The 17,637-nt window shown below is 44.8% G+C and overlaps 2 protein-coding genes and 2 long non-coding RNA genes across 4 annotated transcripts; 1 reads left to right on the forward strand and 3 right to left on the reverse strand.

Moving 5' to 3' along the window:
- Positions 1 to 740: 740 nt before the first annotated feature.
- On the reverse strand, positions 741 to 1,944 carry LOC120321084. Its single transcript, XR_005560628.1, has 3 exons — positions 1,585 to 1,944; positions 1,019 to 1,521; positions 741 to 890 (listed from the first exon to the last, which is right to left on the reverse strand). It is a non-coding gene; the product is annotated as an uncharacterized LOC120321084 (long non-coding RNA).
- A 1,853-nt stretch (positions 1,945 to 3,797) lies between these two features.
- On the reverse strand, positions 3,798 to 5,141 carry LOC120321083. Its single transcript, XM_039372499.1, has 3 exons — positions 4,711 to 5,141; positions 4,573 to 4,644; positions 3,798 to 3,990 (listed from the first exon to the last, which is right to left on the reverse strand). Exons 1-3 carry the CDS (start codon positions 4,863 to 4,865, stop codon positions 3,798 to 3,800), a joined length of 420 nt encoding a protein of 139 aa, XP_039228433.1. The 5' UTR covers positions 4,866 to 5,141.
- A 2,996-nt stretch (positions 5,142 to 8,137) lies between these two features.
- Positions 8,138 to 9,368, reverse strand: LOC120321085. The gene is made up of 2 exons (XR_005560629.1): positions 8,418 to 9,368; positions 8,138 to 8,289 (listed from the first exon to the last, which is right to left on the reverse strand). It is a non-coding gene; the product is annotated as an uncharacterized LOC120321085 (long non-coding RNA).
- A 377-nt stretch (positions 9,369 to 9,745) lies between these two features.
- LOC120321048 (ionotropic receptor 40a-like) lies at positions 9,746 to 12,377 on the forward strand. The gene is made up of 2 exons (XM_043206933.1): positions 9,746 to 9,794; positions 11,869 to 12,377. Exons 1-2 carry the CDS (start codon positions 9,746 to 9,748, stop codon positions 12,375 to 12,377), a joined length of 558 nt encoding a protein of 185 aa, XP_043062868.1.
- The last annotated feature ends 5,260 nt before the right edge of the window (positions 12,378 to 17,637 follow it).

Genomic DNA, 17,637 nt, shown 5'->3' on the forward strand with positions numbered 1-17,637 from the left:
GATCGACGGGAGCAGGACGGGAGCAGAACAGGAAGACCCGGCAGCCGGAAGTGAAAAATAAATGTGAGTCTGTTCCGAGAGGGCATAGACATTATATTTATATATCTGGGTTGCAGAGGGTATACAGGCATTTTCTTGACCTCGGGATATCCACAGTTTGGACCCGGGGAGACCTTTTCTGGAACCCGTGGTGGATTCCAACCTGAAATCCCGCCGAGGACCAAGCCAAACCCCCGGGAGAAGCTCGGCCAAAAAAAAAAAAAAATTTAGAATAATTATTTATTTATAATTATTTATTTAATCCGGCTTATTTATTCGCATCTATGTATTTATTTCCATTTATTTATTAATCGTTATTTATTTATTTATTTAACTTATTTATGTGCCCGTGTTAAAATTATGTAAAATATTCGTCCGTGTGTAATTATTTATTTATTTATTTTAGTGGCGTTTAGCATGCCCTAAACAAACACACAAATATTTGTTTGACAGACAAAAAAACCTAAAACACGTAAACGATGATAAAAAAATTATAAATATGATATAAATAACCAATAATTTATGTATAATTAAATCGCGCTGAGTCCAAGCCAAATTAAATCTAAATCTTGAGATACGACCTTCGAGAAGACCACGCCGATCCTGTGTAGGGGTATGGACCTTTCATAAATAACCACCTGACCCGTCTCAGCCCCTGATCCTCCTTGGAGCTCCATGTAGGCAGGAATTGTGAAGTGAAATGAGGGTTTATTAATTTTATTAATTTATATATATTTATATGTCAATGCCCGTGCAGTAGTTTCGCGTCTTTGTTGTCCTCTCCCGCTCTTTCGTCGTCCTTTTTTTTTTTTTTTTGTATCGTATTTGCTTTGGCCCAGGGCGATGGAAGCCTAAAATTTTGGAAAATTTGAAAAATGTTATTTAGTATAATTGAATATTTAAATAAGTAAAAATTATAACGATGAATTGCTAGAGTGTATTAATTAGGGGGGGAAAGATGAACGGATAAGCCGATAACCTGGAGGAAGCCGATGAACCACATGCCAGGGAGATCCTCAAATGGGAAATAGACGGATCCTTGGTAGGGATGGGTGCGTCAGGGTCCTTTCCATCGAAGACCCAAATCTGCGTCGTGTCGTCCGGTATTAGTCCTTTACTTGTAGTTTCTGTTGATGTTTCTTTGTTGTTTTTGTGGATTCCATGCCGAGTGGAATTTATGGTGCGACCTGTGGGCACAGGGGAAGAATCCGCCCTGTTGATGACTGGCTAGCCGGCCTTGCCCCATCAAAATCAGCAGGCCGTAACATAATGGCGCCCAATGCTTAAACCAGGAATGGAGTGGCGAAGGTCGTCTAATAAGGACATTCGAGCCCATACGCGGAAAAGTAGATAAAAATAAAAATCCAGTGGGGGAATGGAATCCACGTGGTGCCGGCAGACCAGGTTGGAACGCGTGCGATGGCTTATGTCGGCTATCCAAAAAGCCGAACATAATTGCTCGCCGCGGAAAGACCTGGGATGCTGGAAAAAAATAAACCACAAAGTAATTGTTCATATTTGTAGTAATTTTGTCGTTGTACTCACCTAAAGTGTAGAGATCCTCCAAGCGAAGGGTATGTCGCTAGCGGCGGATACCGCCAGCTAGTTTTGCGACCCGTTCGGTGCCTGGTGGCGAACGGAGGACTCGCAATGGGATGAGTCGGTAGGAGAGTCTTCTGCTGGTTGCGGCGCGAATGTGCGCGGGGGAATGGCTGGTCTCCGGGTGGCCCATGGGAACACAGGGTTCACCATGCGATGCACCCGGGACGGCCAAAGAACTGGCAAGCGCATCCGCGGCGCAACTGGACATGAAGCAGAGTAGATATGTGAGCGCCCTCGATGCCCTATCTTCCAGGAAGAAGATAGAGGATCCGATGGAGCTCGCCATGGCATACAACTCGATCGCAGAGGAAAGACGCAGGAAAGCATATGGAAGTTGGCTCCGGTTAGGCATCACTCCTTTCCACCCCCCCCCCCCCCCCCCCCTTTGTTATCCAATTCAGTTCCCGTTTTTTGGCTTTGTTGTTTTCGTCTAGAAAAGGAAAAGAAAGCGTGTTTAGTGTAAGGAACAGAAATTAGCAGGTAGAGTAGGTTCATGGTTAGCAGATATAACTTGCGGTCCGGAGCTGATAAGATGACAACTAGAACTCCCCCCGCCGGAAGGGCAGCAGCTCAGAGCGGAAGATGGCACGGCAGGCGGCGCAGCCGGTGCAGCCGGTGCAGCCGGCGATAACTGGGAAATCTCTCCCCCACGGGGAATCCCGAGCGATATCGCGTCGACGATAAATGTTGCGGTGGCTCAGACGTACGAGACGCACAGGGCGGCGATGTCCGACAACGTCAGTCGGACGTTGCAACAGGAGATTCGCCAAGGCTTCCTCGAGATGATGGCGATGATCAACGAGGTGGTCCAGCCGCTGAAGCAAACGGCAGCAGCCGTGCAGTCGATGCAGCAGCAGGCGATGCAAGGCGACCCCAGTGGTGGTCACGAGCATGCAGGAGCACGAGGATGCCAGGAGGCGACGGGCGCATATCCCAAGACCCGGCCAGAGGGACAGAATCCTTGGACGTCTCCACCCAAACCTCCAAGAGCAAGCGAAGTACTCGCGGAGAGGAATGTCGGCGCCGGTGGATATCCGGGAGAGCAGCAGCGTTTCCAGACGGAGTGTGAGGCTAGAAGTGGTAGCACGGAGGGTCTCCGAGGTCCTGAAAGGAGAGAAGATTCGGTTAGAGGCGTCAGGATCGAGAAGTGGGAAATCTTCTTCGACGGCGACCAAAATAAGCTCGCCGTGGAAGACTTTGTGTTCCGCGTGGAATACCTGCAACGGCAGTCTCGGTGTTCCTGGGACCAGGTGCTGGGTAGCTTCTACCAGCTGATGCGAGGCCAGGCTGCAGAGTGGTACTGGCAATATGTCAAAGAGAGCCCTCCGCAGACATGGGAGGACCTCAAGGAGAACCTGGTGGCGAGGTTCCGGGGCATCGGAGGCGAGTTCGAGCGCAGACGAGCACTCCAAGATCGACGGCAACAGCCAGGCGAGTCCGTCGAGGATTATTTCCGAGCGATGCGGCGGCTGGGAAACAGACTGCTGGCACCGATACCGGAGGCGGAAATGATCCGCATAGTTAAAAAGGGACTTACCGCCGAGGTCGCCCGGTTTGTTTATGCCCTGAGGGTGTACAGCGTGGACCAGCTGCGAGAGGAGTGCCTCGAAGTGGAGGAGGCCTTCATGAGGCGGGAGCGGGACAGCCTAGCCTCATACCGCGCGCCGGCCAAGTTTCCGTCGAGCGGACGACAGGTGGAGGAAGTGGCGATGGAGTCATCCGACGGCGAAGCGGGAGAGCCGGAGCCGTACATCGAGGAAGTTTCAAGGCAGCGAATTAGTGGCTGGAACTGCGGGCAGCCGGACCACGGATTCCGTGACTGCACATCGTCGGAGCGGAAGATCTTCTGCTACCGCTGCGGGAAGCCAGAGGTGATCACACCGAACTGCCCGGTATGTGCGGGAAACGGGAGGACGAGCGCCGGAAAGGTGGGAGACCCGCGCTCGAAGTACAGGTCCAACCGACAGTAAACCTTCCGCCGAAGCCACCAATAATTAAACCTATAGTAGAGAGTAATAAAATCGTCATTAAGAATAGCAATAAGCTGAGATACTTACCAGCGGAGGAACGGATGCAGAAGTACCTTGAGGTTCGGAACCGGTGGGTCGAGTTCACGTTCCGGTAGAATTTAAGGGAGTGGAAAAGGTACTTACCTTTTACGTATGCCCGTACCTGGAGCAAGAGCTATACCTTGGGATCGATTTCTGGAGGAAATTCGCGTTGGCACCGGCTATCCTCGGAGAGATACCAGCAACGAAACCGAAGGCGAACGTGGAGGAATTGTGCGACGCAACAAATCCGTGGCTGGATGGCAAAGCCGGTAAAGAGTCTGTAATCGAGGAGTGGAACCTGCAAGAAGAAGACAAAAATCGGTTAGACGCGGTAAAGAAAGAGTTCCTAGCGTTCGAGGACGTCGGTCTGGGTAAGACATCGGTGGAGACACATCGGATCCAGCTCGTGGAAGGCGCAGAGCCGTTTAAGGATCGGCATTATCCACAGTCGCCAGCGATGCAGGAGATTGTGTGGGCCGAAATCGACAAAATGCTGGAGCTGGGCGTGATCGAGGTCAGCGAGAGTCCGTGGAGTAACCGCACGACAGTGGTGCGAAGGCCGGACAAAAATAGGTTCTGCTTAGACGCACGGTAGCTGAACAACCTCACCATGAAGGATGCTTATCCGCTGCCATGCATCGAGGGAATCCTGTCCAGAATCGAGCAGACCTACTATATTTCAAGCGTCGACTTGAAACTCGCATTCTGGCAGGTGGAGTTGGATCCTGAAAGCCGTCCATATACAGCGTTTACGGTTGCGGGGAGGCCCTTGTACCAGTTCGCCATGATGCCGTTTGGCCTGTGCAATGCGGCGCAGCGGCTATGTCGACTGATGGACAAGGTGATTCCAGCGCGGTTGAGATCGAACGTCTTTGTGTACCTGGACGACCTGCTAATCATCGCTCCAGACTTCGAGACCCATCTAAAGTATCTCCGGTTGGTAGCGGAATGCCTGAAAAAAGCGAATTTGACGATAGGTTTAAAAAAATCAAAATTTTGCTACAGGGCGTTGAAATACCTCGGGTTCATAATCGGTGGAGGGACACTTCGGATGGATGGGGACAGGATCGTCGCAATCCAAAAGATTCCGGAGCCGAAATCGGTGAAGGAGTTATGAAGCTTCCTGGGAACAGCGGGATGGTACCGCCGGTTCATCAAGGACTTCGCGACCATGGCGGCCCCGCTCACCGACGCACTGAAAAAAGGAAAGAACACCCGATTAGTGCTGAACGACGAGGCCAAGGACGCGATACAGGCTCTAAAGACGGCACTTACCTCGGCTCCTGTCTTGGTTCACGCCGATTTTAGAAGGCCGTTCGTTGTCCAGTGCGACGCGTCGCACTATGGAGTTGGAGCAGTCCTGTTCCAATACGACGAGGAAAAGAACGAACGTCCGATTGCCTTCTTCTCCGCAAAGCTAAACAAACATCAGATAAATTATTCTGTGACGGAGAAGGAGTGCTTGGCAGCCGTACTTGCCATCGAAAAGTTCCGGCCCTACGTGGAACTGATACAGTTCACGGTCATCACCGACCACGCCAGTCTGAAGTGGCTGATGACCATGAAACACCTTAGTGGGCGCCTGGCACGATGGTCACTCAGGTTGCAGAGCTTCGACTTCCAGATAGCGCACCGGAAGGGATCCGAAAACGTTGTGGCCGACACGCTGTCCAGATGCGTAGAGGAGCTGAAGCTGGATGCCGACGATGCTCTCGGGTTCGCCACGACGGAGTTCGAATCTGAGGAGTACAAAGAGATTCGGGATGAGATTCTGGAGAATCAGGATCGACTGCCGGATGTCCGAGTGGAAGGGAACCTCATCTTCAAACGCAGCGGATTCGACAGATTGGAGGAGGAAGTCGAAGGAGGGTCTTGGAAGCTGTGGATCCCAGCCTCGCTCACAGCTGGCCTGATCGCGACGGCCCACGACGAACCGACGTCAGGACACGGAGGCGTAAGGAAGACGCTGCAGCGACTCCAGCGGCAATATTACTGGCCGAAGATGACGACTCAAGTCCGAGACTTTGTGGGGCAATGCATCCAATGCAAGGAGTCGAAGGCTCCAAATTACCGCACACAGGTCGGGATAGGGCAGGAAGTGGTGACGGAGAGACCATTCCAGAAACTCTACATAGATTTCCTAGGCAAATATCCAAGATCCAAGCGAGGAAAGGCCTGGATATTTGTAGTAGCAGACCATTTCTCCAAATTCACATTCCTGAAGGCCATGAACGAAGCCACAACGTCCAACGTCATCGAGTTCCTGGTGCAGGAGGTGTTTTTCAAGTTTGGAGTGCCGGAGGTAATCCACTCCGACAATGGGAAGCAATTCACTGCCAAAGCTTTTCAGGAGATGATGGAGGCGTACGGGGTCCAGCATATGCGGACGGCAGTGTACTCGCCGCAAAGCAACGCTGCAGAGCGGGTAAACCGGACAGTACTGGCCGCAATCCGGACATATTTGGAGCAGGACCACCGGGACTGGGACGCTTATCTGCCGGAAATCGAAGTCGCGATAAGGAACTCTGTCCACGAAGCGACAGGCGTTACGCCGTTCTTCGCGGTATTCGGGCAGCAGATGTACCTCCACGGCAGCTGCTACAATCTGGCCAGGAAACTGCGGTCAATGACGGATCATGAGGTAGTTGCGTTGAACTCGCAGAACAAGAGAGACATCATCCGCGAACGTATCCGCCAACACTTGCATCAGGCCTACGAGCGGAGCAGCCGGCAATACAACAAACGCGCCCGTGAGTTCCACGTGAAACCAGGCCAAGAAGTGTTCCGGCGTAACTTCACCCTGAGCGATTTCGGGAAGAATTACAACGCCAAGTTCGCCCGGAAGTTCGCGAGATGCCGAATCAGGAGGCCGGTCGGGAACAACATGTTCGAGTTGGAGGACCTGGCGGGGAAACCTATTGGCATCTACCATGCGAAAGACCTGCGGCTGTAAGGGAAGAACGACACGCTCAAGATAGAGACAAAGCAGGATGCTTACCGTGGGTGTGGCCTACGTTGGGGTAACCCAGGAGCAATGGGGCAAGGGCCGATCGCCGGGTGAACACCGCGGAGCGTGTCCGAGTTTTTTGTTTCCATAATTTGTTTGTTTACGTGTTGGTGTGGAATGCTCGCGAATATTCCCCTCCCTATTCGATTGGCGAGGTGTTGCATTCTGACGGTGATCGATAGCCGCGGGCGAAAGAAATATCGTCTGGAATGAGCACCTAAGGCGAGGTTGGCAGTCCCAAGAGGAGAAGGGGAAAGTGGGATGTATGTAGAGCGCCCCCTACCGTCCACACCCAAGAAAGGGGAAGTGTGGATGGTATGTGGAGAGAGGAGAACACCGACGAAGTGCATCCACCCACACTAAGACGGGAAATGAGCACTGGCATTGGCCTTGAAGTCGGTTCTCGACCTATGTGAAGGGAAAGGAGGAAGCAAAAGAATAGGAAAGGGAACCGGCAGAGCCGAGCCCATAAATAGGGCGAGGTGACCGCCATGTGGGCCAGAGGAAATTTGGGAATCGGACGACCCGCTGCCGCGAACTAACTAATCTAACGGCCGTATTTTAAAATCGGTGGCACACATAAACGTGTGAGTGCGGTCGGTCTACCGGAGGTGAAAGCTCCGAGGAAACGTTTAGTGATGTTTTTTTTATTGTTGGTATAGGGAAATTCAGATAATTTAACCCTATCCGGAGATCGACGGGAGCAGGACGGGAGCAGAACAGGAAGACCCGGCAGCCGGAAGTGAAAAATAAATGTGAGTCCGTTCCGAGAGGGCATAGACATTATATTTATATATCTGGGTTGCAGAGGGTATACAGGCATTTTCTTGACCCCGGGATATCCACAGTTTGGACCCGGGAAGACCTTTTCTGGAACCCGTGGTGGATTCCAACCTAAAATCCCGCCGAGGACCAAGCCAAACACCCGGGAGAAGCTCGGCCAAAAAAAAAAAAATTTAGAATAATTATTTATTTATAATTATTTATTTATTTATTTAATCCGGCTTATTTATTCGCATCTATGTATTTATTTCCATTTATTTATTAATCGTTATTTATTTATTTATTTAACTTATTTATGTGCCCGTGTTAAAATTATGTAAAATATTCGTCCGTGTGTAATTATTTATTTATTTATTTTAGTGGCGTTTAGCATTCCCTAAACAAACACACAAATATTTGTTTGACAGACAAAAAAACCTAAAACACGTAAACGATGATAAAAAAATTATAAATATGATATAAATAACCAATAATTTATGTATAATTAAATCGCGCTGAGTCCAAGCCAAATTAAATCTAAATCTTGAGATACGACCTTCGAGAAGACCAGGCCGATCCTGTGTAGGGGTATGGACCTTTCATAAATAACCACCTGACCCGTCTCAGCCCCTGATCCTCCTTGGAGCTCCATGTAGGCAGGAATTGTGAAGTGAAATGAGGGTTTATTAATTTTATTAATTTATATATATTTATATGTCAATGCCCGTGCAGTAGTTTCGCGTCTTTGTTGTCCTCTCCCGCTCTTTCGTCGTCCTTTTTTTTTTTTTTTTTTGTATCGTATTTGCTTTGGCCCAGGGCGATGGAAGCCTAAAATTTTGGAAAATTTGAAAAATGTTATTTAGTATAATTGAATATTTAAATAAGTAAAAATTATAACGATGAATTGCTAGAGTGTATTAATTAGGGGGGGAAAGATGAACGGATAAGCCGATAACCTGGAGGAAGCCGATGAACCACATGCCAGGGAGATCCTCAAATGGGAAATAGACGGATCCTTGGTAGGGATGGGTGCGTCAGGGTCCTTTCCATCGAAGACCCAAATCTGCGTCGTGTCGTCCGGTATTAGTCCTTTACTTGTAGTTTCTGTTGATGTTTCTTTGTTGTTTTTGTGGATTCCATGCCGAGTGGAATTTATGGTGCGACCTGTGGGCACAGGGGAAGAATCCGCCCTGTTGATGACTGGCTAGCCGGCCTTGCCCCATCAAAATCAGCAGGCCGTAACAAGAAAAAGCTAACTATAGCCCAAATGGGCTGAATTATTAGAAAAGAGGGACACAAAGGGGCTCCAAGATTTCCCTGTATGCCTTAATAAAAAAAAAAGGATTTCTGTAGTGTGACCCGTCAGGTGCTGCTAGTTCCGATATCTTTGCCCATCGAGTGGCGATCGACCGCCTTGTGATTGAGGCGCCCCCTTCCCTAAGCTTTGATGACTATAAACAATACTTTGCCGGTAAGTTGGATTAGGGTTGGGGCTGTAGACTCTGGCGGTGGCCAGACGCATAAACAGTCGACTTTAGGCATGTTGGGACGCAGTATTCCGATTTGCTCGTGGAATGTCTCCATTTGGACTGACTCTTAAACGGATGACTGGCCCCGTCCATTCTCGGGTACAGTTGGCTCTACTGCATACTTTCCATGTTTTCTCCTGGAGGATTCGCATCCACGTCCTTGACATCATTCTCTTCCAGATCCTGGTGCTTAAGGTCGCTGATGTGTACCGCGCGCTCCTTTCTGTTCTTCCGGTGGCGAATCTTACAGATCACTGGCGATATGAAACCCACAATACTGGAGCAGATCTTTAAAACTACTTTGAAGCATTAATTTAAAGTTATGAAAAAGAAACCTGACGGGAAGGGAAAATTGTTTGACAGAAATTTGTTTGACAATCAAATCATAACTTTCGAAAGTATAACAATCCCCGTTTAAATATATGGCATATATCTGAACGTAGAATTCCAAGTTATAGCCAACCAAGGTATGAAATTTGATGCGATTTTTGGTAGAACATTTCTACTAATAGTAGACATAAAAATCGCAAAAGATGGTACCCAGCTCATACCAAGATCAGACAGGCAGGTGACAAGACTTAAAAAGGTCCAGAATGGAGATTAGGACCGAAGTTCATGCATGAGCTTGCAATTGATGAGCTCATTTCAGAGTTTGAAAGTTATCTTTTGAACAAACATCATGCCAGCTTGATGTAGACTTGTTGTTGTAATAATATATAATATATAAAAAAAGAAATGTTCATTGTTCTGTTGAGATGAAAATCTTGCTTATTGATGAAATACCAGTGATTCAGCATGCTCGACGTACTGCTTACACTGAGCAGATATGGCTTGGTAAAAAAGTATCAAGCCCATTGCTTTAAAGTACGCCCCTCCTCGTAGCAAAATAAAATGGACAGAAAAATTTTTGATGCGACAATCGCAAGTCGAGCAATCAAAATGTGAGGGACAACTTTTTAATGATCAGGGTTGATTTTCTTGGTTACAACATCAAAATCGGTTCTATTACACCAAGCAATTAAGAGACGCAAGCTGTAACAAACTTTCCCGTAACGTCTGATCGAAAGGCTATACAAGGATTTCTTGGATCAACGTCATATATTAGGAAGTTTGTTGATGAAAATACGGTTATAGCTGAACCTTCATCAGACCTTTTGAGCAAAGATATCGAATTCAGAATGTTTCATTTGAACAGTTAAAAGTAGCTTTGATCATTAAACCATAGATACATAAGAACTTGTCTAATTTTGGTTTCGGCTCAGAACGGTTTCGAAAGGATAAAGAAGACGGCGATTTACATGTATGTATCCCGTTATTTAACTGAGTCGAAAGACAAAACCGTTTGAGGAAAAATATCACTCATTTCGAACTGGAAGTCCTAGCAGTCATTGCAGCATTGTCTCGTGCACTCGCATGTCCTGAAAATAAAGATCAAAGTCGTCACAGATTCGCCACGAAGGTGATACAAAAAACGGTCCGTTAAGAATGGTTGATGGGCAATGTTTTAACAAGACTATGACTACAAAATAGAACAACAATCAGAATCAAAGATGAGGCATGCTCTCAGCCATGTTTGAACAGAAAATTGAAGAAGCTCAAATTGGCAAAGGCATTTAGAAGTTTAATAGAAACGATATTGTCAAAGGAACCATACAGAGAACTGTAGTTGGACACAGTGTTGAGTGAAGACGGATATTTTAATCAAATTGATAAGGGAGACAAATTACTGGTAACACTTAGATCACGTGGACCGATGGAGATCTCCAAAAGAGGTCTAATCAGAACGTTTGATTGGAACGTGGAAGGAATGATACCCGTTACTTAGCTAGTTTAAGTGCAAAGGAGAAATTTAAACACTGACAATTGTTGGCGGCTTGTGGTCGTTAGAGTGGGCGTGCCAAAATTTTTATGTCAATTAGAGAGATATCTACAAGACTAACAAAAATGTGAAAAAATATCAAAACATTTTTAAAAAGTGTGGGCGTGGCAACTTTGGGCGTAAGAAAGGGCGTGGCAAAACATTTTTTTGCAAAGCAATAGATTTTTAACAAACTACTAAAAAAAATTTAAAAAAATCAAAACATTTTTATACCCGTTACTCAAAGAGTAAAAGGGTATACTAGATTCGTTGAAAAGTATGTAACAGGCAGAAGGAAGCGTTTCCGACCATATAAAGTATATATATTCTTGATCAGGATCAATAGCCGAGTCGATTTGGCCATGTCCCATGTCCCCGACTATCTGATACCCGTTACTTAGCTTGTGGAAGTGCAAAGAAGACTTTCAAGACAGACAGTTTTGGCGTGGCAAATAGTTTTTTGGCAAATTGAGAGATATCTACAAGACTAACCAAAAATATTGGCAAAAATATATTTTAAATAATTAGAGAAAAATGACAAAAGTCATATAGAATCAATCATGTCGTAATTCGAAATATCAAGACGACAAGGAGACCATACAGGAATTACAAGATTTTTCTATTGGCCCGGAGTACTCTAGTTCGTTGTAATATAATTCTTTAAGAAGAATTAAAACCATGTAAAACATGGATGAGTTTAAGAGATTAAGTTTAGATTAGATGTAGAGCTACGAGACCATACGAGAAACAGAAATAAAAACAAGAGGGAATGCTAAAATCGAGTTCACCTACTATCCGATACTCCGTTTCAAATTGTTTGTCATATTGATAGTAATAGGGAAAAAGAAGAATAAAATGAAAACAAAATAAAAGATCTTTAACAAACGTAAGCTTTTATAGTTCCTGAGATCTCGACGTTCATACAAATCGACTATGCTATTGATCCTGTTCAAGAATATATATACCTTATAGGAATATTCCAACATTAAATTGATTTTAGAAATTTTTTAATTTTATCAGCTTGCAATGAACTACATAACGGATACCGAGCCAAGTTTTTGACCATAGTATACTGGATAGCCGCGACTTATGTTTTGGCCGATGTATATTCAGCTCAACTAACAAGCCAGTTTGCGAGGCCTGCTCGCGAGCCACCAATTAATACTCTTCAGAGCCTGCAAGCAGCGATGATTCATGATGGTTACCGGCTATATGTTGAGAAGGAAAGCAGTTCATTGGAGATGTTGGAAAATGGGACAGAACTGTTTCGTCAGCTTTATGCTCTGATGAGGCAGCAGGAGCTCAATGACCCTCAAGGATTTTTTATTGATTCTGTAGAAGCCGGAATTAAACTAATTGCAGAAGGCGGTGAGGACAAGGCAGTGCTTGGAGGGCGTGAAACACTATTTTTTAACGTTCAGCAATACGGTTCAAAAAACTTTCAGCTCAGTCAAAAGCTCTACACACGTTATTCGGCGGTGGCCGTACAAATTGGATGCCCCTTCCTAGGAAGCCTTAATAAGGTGTAAGTAAATTAATTTTTCAAATAAAATATCTAAAAGGAATTCATAATAAAGACGTCGGGTGTAAAGGGTGTGGAGAGATTGTTTTTCCATAATCGTAACAAAAATCGGCCTACCTTAGGCCGATATGTTTGAGTACTGTATTCGTTATAAAGTATGTAACAGGCAGAAGTAAGCCTTGCCGACCATTTTAAGTATATATTTTCTTGATCAAGATCAATAGCGGAGTCGATCTGGACATGTATGACTGTCTGTCCGTCTGGTTAAGTCATTGTAACCTTTACTCGTAGAAGGTATAAAGGTATACTAGATTTTTGAAAAGTATGGGACCGGTAGAAGTAAGCTTTTCTGACTTAATAAAGTATTCCATACTTTAAAAAACTTTTTATTAATTCTATCTGAGAATATACCAACATTATTGCTCCAAAATAATTTATCATATCCGCTGTAATATTTATATGATCATACCTTATAATACTAGCCTTATTTCATTCTATAACAAAATACCACCATCTCAGAGTAGAAAAAAATTTTAAGAAAAATCGGCTTAGTCAGCTTGAATCGCTACGCATGCTATCTTTCCATAAAGCTTTTTGTTTACTAAAGCCTAATAGCATTTGGTCTCTGTCATTCTTCCTTAAGGTAAAGCTAAAAAGAGTTTCAAAAACAATTTTTAGGCAGACGTTAGCAGTCTTTAGTCAGCATCTGACTCTCTGATTTCTGGCTTTAAAACTCGATTCCACTAGAGATCGGCCTTGGTCCAAAACTGTTTACCATATTTATTATTGGGCTTTCCTTTAAAACTATGAGTTAAAAAAGCAATACATTTCGACTGACCAGAATAGACTATCCCATCCTATCGATAGCTTGATAATTACTTTTCTTGTTAATATATTTTCTTTACTCATTACTAGTCTTTATTTGTCTACGTGGCTTCTTTCTTTTCGCGAATCCAACTAAATGTAATGTTTTTGTCGACGGAATTTAAGGAGGTTATAGTGTTCTCTATTTTTCAAAAACAAGATTTATAATAAGATTAATAAGCTAGTACAAAAAAGTATAAAAATTATATTTAAAATAGGTTACGGGTGAAATAAGTGAAATATTTATATTATTACGCCAAACTAACTCGGGTTTTCTCACTTGCAACAAGATCTCAACGTGTTGACTCCATATTTATAAATATACACTCCAACATTACTATTTCGCTGTTAAGAAAAGACATAAACAGAAGAACAAAATATCAGATATATTTAGTTATATGTATGTATGTTTCACTACGACAGACTCCTATTGCTGGGCCACCAATTACTCCAATTACTTTTATATCCGTTACTCGTGGAGTAAAAGGGTATACTAGATTCTTTGAGAAGAATGTAACAGGCAGAAGGAAACGATTCCGACCATATTAGGTATATATCGCTGGCAAGGATCAATAGCAAAGTCGATTTGGCTATGTCCGTACGTCTGTCCGTCCGTCTGTCCGTCCGTATGAACGCTGAGCTCTCAGGAACTACAAAAGCTAGAAAGCTAGATTCATGTTGCCACGACCACTCTAACGCCCACATATTGTCCAAAGCATCCACGCCCACACTTTTGAAAAATGTTTTGATATTTTTTCATTTTTGTATTAGTCTTGTAAATTTCTATAAATTTCCCAAACAACTTTTTGCCACGCCCACTCTAGCGCCCACAAACCGCCAAAAACTGTCAGTGTTAAAGACTCTCCTTCGCACTGCCACTAGCTGAGTAACAGGGATCAAATAGTCGGGGAACTCGACTAGAGCGTTCTCTTGTTTTTTTTTGTGTTTTCCTTTGTTTGATGGCTGATATTCCAAAGGAGAGCTTTGACGGATTCCAGAATACTATGTCCTTGTCGAAATCCAAAAATATTATGATCTCCTGTAATCAAAACAATATCCTTCACTTTTCTACTGACACTAGACTTCATTCGAAGATAGAGATTACTCTGGACTTCTTTGATTGGTTAGAACTTTTAGGTCTTTCCACTGAGGTGTAATATTTCCTTATGACCCCTTTGGTGAGTCAACGTCCGGCTGCCGAACCGTTAGATTAACTGTAGATGGATTGTGCAAATCTTAATACTTGTTAATTGGAATTTATCATATATCCATGAGTTTGACTCTAGAAGAGACTCAATGGTTCAAGTTTCTTTGCTGTTTTATTTGTGGGCTTATACGTTTAATGATTTTCTTCACGGGGCGAACGAAACATGTAAATGCATGTAATAAGTTGTCTGGCAAAATCTTGATTTGTGGCAGCAAATCGGGGTATCGTTATAAAAAAAAAATTTCATGTTTGAGTCTATTTGGGTTTCTAGCGCGTATTTGCGAGTCATTGTCTATTAACGGTTTCTTTTAATGTATATATATATTGTTGATCATTATTAAGGCTTATGAACTAAGTAATTGTATTAAGTCATCGAAAAAATAGTGAAGTATGCCTGTTAGATAAGAACCCGGTGTATATTTTGTGTTCCAATTTAAAAGGGTAGTTAGGTTAGGTTAGGTTTTATCGGCCGTCGGTTATCCGACGCACTTAGACCATAAGAGGTCCATTGTGATACCGTGTATGTTTTTCCCTTTTGTCCGTCGAGGTTCGTGTGAAGTTAGCCGTTTCCCCAGCTAGAGGCGCTGGTGAGATTTTGTAGGAGGTGTCTATCAGGAATCTGCTTCCTAATTGAGCAAGTCTTTTTGCTTGCAATGCTGGACAGTTGCATAGTAGATGCTCTACCGTTTATTCCATTTCTTCGTCCCTACAGCTACGGCAGAACCCGTTATAAGGGGCATTAAGTCTTCAGGCATGGGTACCTATCAACCAATGCCCTGTGATGACTCTCATAGCAGAGCTGTGGTTTGCTCTGGTTAATCTTAAAAGCTTTGATGTTCTTTTTGAGCTTATTTTTGGCCATATTTGGCATGTTAGGCGACAGTGTGTGGTATTTTCCCATATTGTCTGTTTGTTTCGGTTTAGGCTTTTCCTAAGTAGTACTTTACAAGTGGCTAAGGCCCTCCATCTCTTGTATGAGTGGCGCGGTAGTGCCTTCTCGAGCTAGTTCATCTGCGATGGAGTTGCCTTCTATGTCCCTGTATCCGGGTACCGATATAAGGCTGATTACGAATTGTTGTGTCATCTCATGTAAAGATGATCGGCAATTTGATACTGTTTTTGAGTGGCTTGAGATTGAGCCAATCGATTTGATAGCTGCTTGGCTATCACTGAAAATGTGAGCTATCCGGTTTTAGTGCCTTATTGCTGCTATTTCAGCTTGGAAGACGCTGCAATGATCGGGGAGATGCGTAGGCCTAGCTGTTCGGAGTAAACTCCTTCCCCTACTCTGTTCTGTAGTTTTGACCCGTCCGTATAGAAGCAAATAGCATTCTGGAGGCCAGGTGTTCGTGAGTTCCACTCGTCCCTCTCTGGGATGATTGTGTTAAACGGTGTTTGTATGTACTCCGTTGGAGTGCAGTAGTCTGTTCTGGAGGGGTCTATTTGAATGCTTTTTAGGATACATGAGTTACCCGCTTCTTGTGGATTCCACTGTTTGGTATCTCTAAGCCTGATTGCCGCTACTGTAGCCTGTTTCATGTCAGCTAGTTCTGGGCTTGGGAGGTTGAGTATGGCATTTAGGGCTTCGTTTGGGGTGGTGCGTAAAGCACTGCTGATGCAGAGTGCCACGGCTCTTTGCATCTTTGCTAGCATTTTTATGTTGGATTTATTTTTCAGGACCGGCCACCATACCATGACCCCATACTGTAGTATTCGTCTGACGATGGCCGTATATATCCAGTTTACTATATAGGGTGTCATGCCTCATTTGAGTCCTATTGCTTTCTTGCACGTGAAGAGTGCTATTGAAGCTTTTTTGTATCTGTCTGTAAGGTTCAAGTTCAAGTTTAGCTTCCTGTCAAGTATTACGCCCAGGTACCTTGCGCGGTGGGACTAAGTCTGGTTCATTATGCTTCCTTGTGAAGAGATCCAGCTCGGTCTTTGAGGGGTTGATTCCTAGTCCGTTATTTTTGGTCCAGCTGGACAAAACATTGAGTTTTTCGCTCATGAGATCGAATAGCGTTTGGGGGTATTTACCTGTGAAGATAGTAGCAACGTCGTCCGCACAGACTATTATCTTGCTGCCCCCCTTCCATGTCGCATAGTATCGATTTGACTGCTATGTGGGGAGAAGTGGGGAGAGGACGCCTCCCTGCGGAATGCCTCTGCTGACGTGCCTAGTGAGGGCTAACGCGCCTAGTGAATACATAACCTTCCTGCAGGTGAGCAGTTGGTTTATGAGTCCCACCAAGTGGCGGTCCACTCCAAGGTCTGTCAGGGCTCCGGTAATCGCCGTTGGGATGACGTTGTTAAAAGCTCCTTCTATGTCTAGGAAAGCTACCAGTGCATATTTCTTTTGGGACATTGATTTTTCTATCTTGGAGACGAGAGAGTGTAGTGCTGTCTCTGGTGATTTTCCTTTCTTGTAGGCGTGTTGCCTCTCAGATGCCGGCCGATGATTCTTTCAAGGGTCTTGAGTAGAAAGGATGACAGACAAATTGGTCTGAAATCCTTGGGGTTGTGTGTGATGGTTTCCCTGCTTTGGGGATGAAGACAATTTGGGACTCTGGAATCTCTTAAGATTCCTCACTCGTGCTGGTCCAGGACCCATCTGCTCTTTTAAGGTAGCTTAGGGTTGTGGCCGATTGGGAGAGTATTTTTCTAAGTCTGGCTGCTTCAGTTGTATTTTCAATTACTGAGCAGAAGGAATGCCACGAGGATTGCTTTGCCTTCCTGATGGCTTTTTTGTAGTTTGGAAGGGCTATCTTGTAGGCGGTCCACAGGGCCTCCTCATTGCCTGCCTTGGCCCTGTTAAAAAGGGTTCTGCAGTCTATTCGGAGGGGAGATAGTTCTGCTGACCACCAGAGTCAGGGTCAGGGTATTGTTCTTTTGGGCTTGCTATTGGGGCAGGCCTTTTTAGTGCATAGTTGCAGGTTTCGGGTAAAATTGAAACTAGTTCGTTTAGACTGGAAATTTTTTTGGGGTATGGAGGGGGATCCATTGGGATTTTTTCCCTTAAAATATTTTTGCATTTTTGCCAGTCTGTTTTCTTGGGTTTGTGAAAACTGCTGGTTTGGAGGGGTTGGTCATGAGGGTCGTTTCTATACACCTGTGGTCCAAGAAAGAGTGCTTATCTAGCACCCGCCAGTGAGTCTTTTACCTCTTTTCGGTTCTTAATGATAAAGGGTCATTACCT

Source organism: Drosophila yakuba, chromosome 2R, assembly GCF_016746365.2.
Source record: "Drosophila yakuba strain Tai18E2 chromosome 2R, Prin_Dyak_Tai18E2_2.1, whole genome shotgun sequence".
Taxonomy (NCBI): domain Eukaryota; kingdom Metazoa; phylum Arthropoda; class Insecta; order Diptera; family Drosophilidae; genus Drosophila; species Drosophila yakuba.

Bases quoted from the DNA above. Each gene is read 5' to 3' on its own strand.
- LOC120321083 (XM_039372499.1), bottom strand. From the start codon at position 4,865: ATGGTCGCGAAGTCCTTGATGAACCGGCGGTACCATCCCGCTGTTCCC. The intron at 4,645-4,710 runs GTATTTCAACGC...CGCTTTTTTCAG, and splicing joins CCACCGATTATGAACCCGAG to GCATTCCGCTACCAACCGGA. The intron at 3,991-4,572 runs GTACACAAAGAC...TTCTTCTTGCAG, and splicing joins ATGATTAGCAGGTCGTCCAG to GTTCCACTCCTCGATTACAG.
- LOC120321048 (XM_043206933.1), top strand. From the start codon at position 9,746: ATGAAAATCTTGCTTATTGATGAAATACCAGTGATTCAGCATGCTCGA. The intron at 9,795-11,868 runs GTACTGCTTACA...TAATTTTATCAG, and splicing joins AGTGATTCAGCATGCTCGAC to CTTGCAATGAACTACATAAC.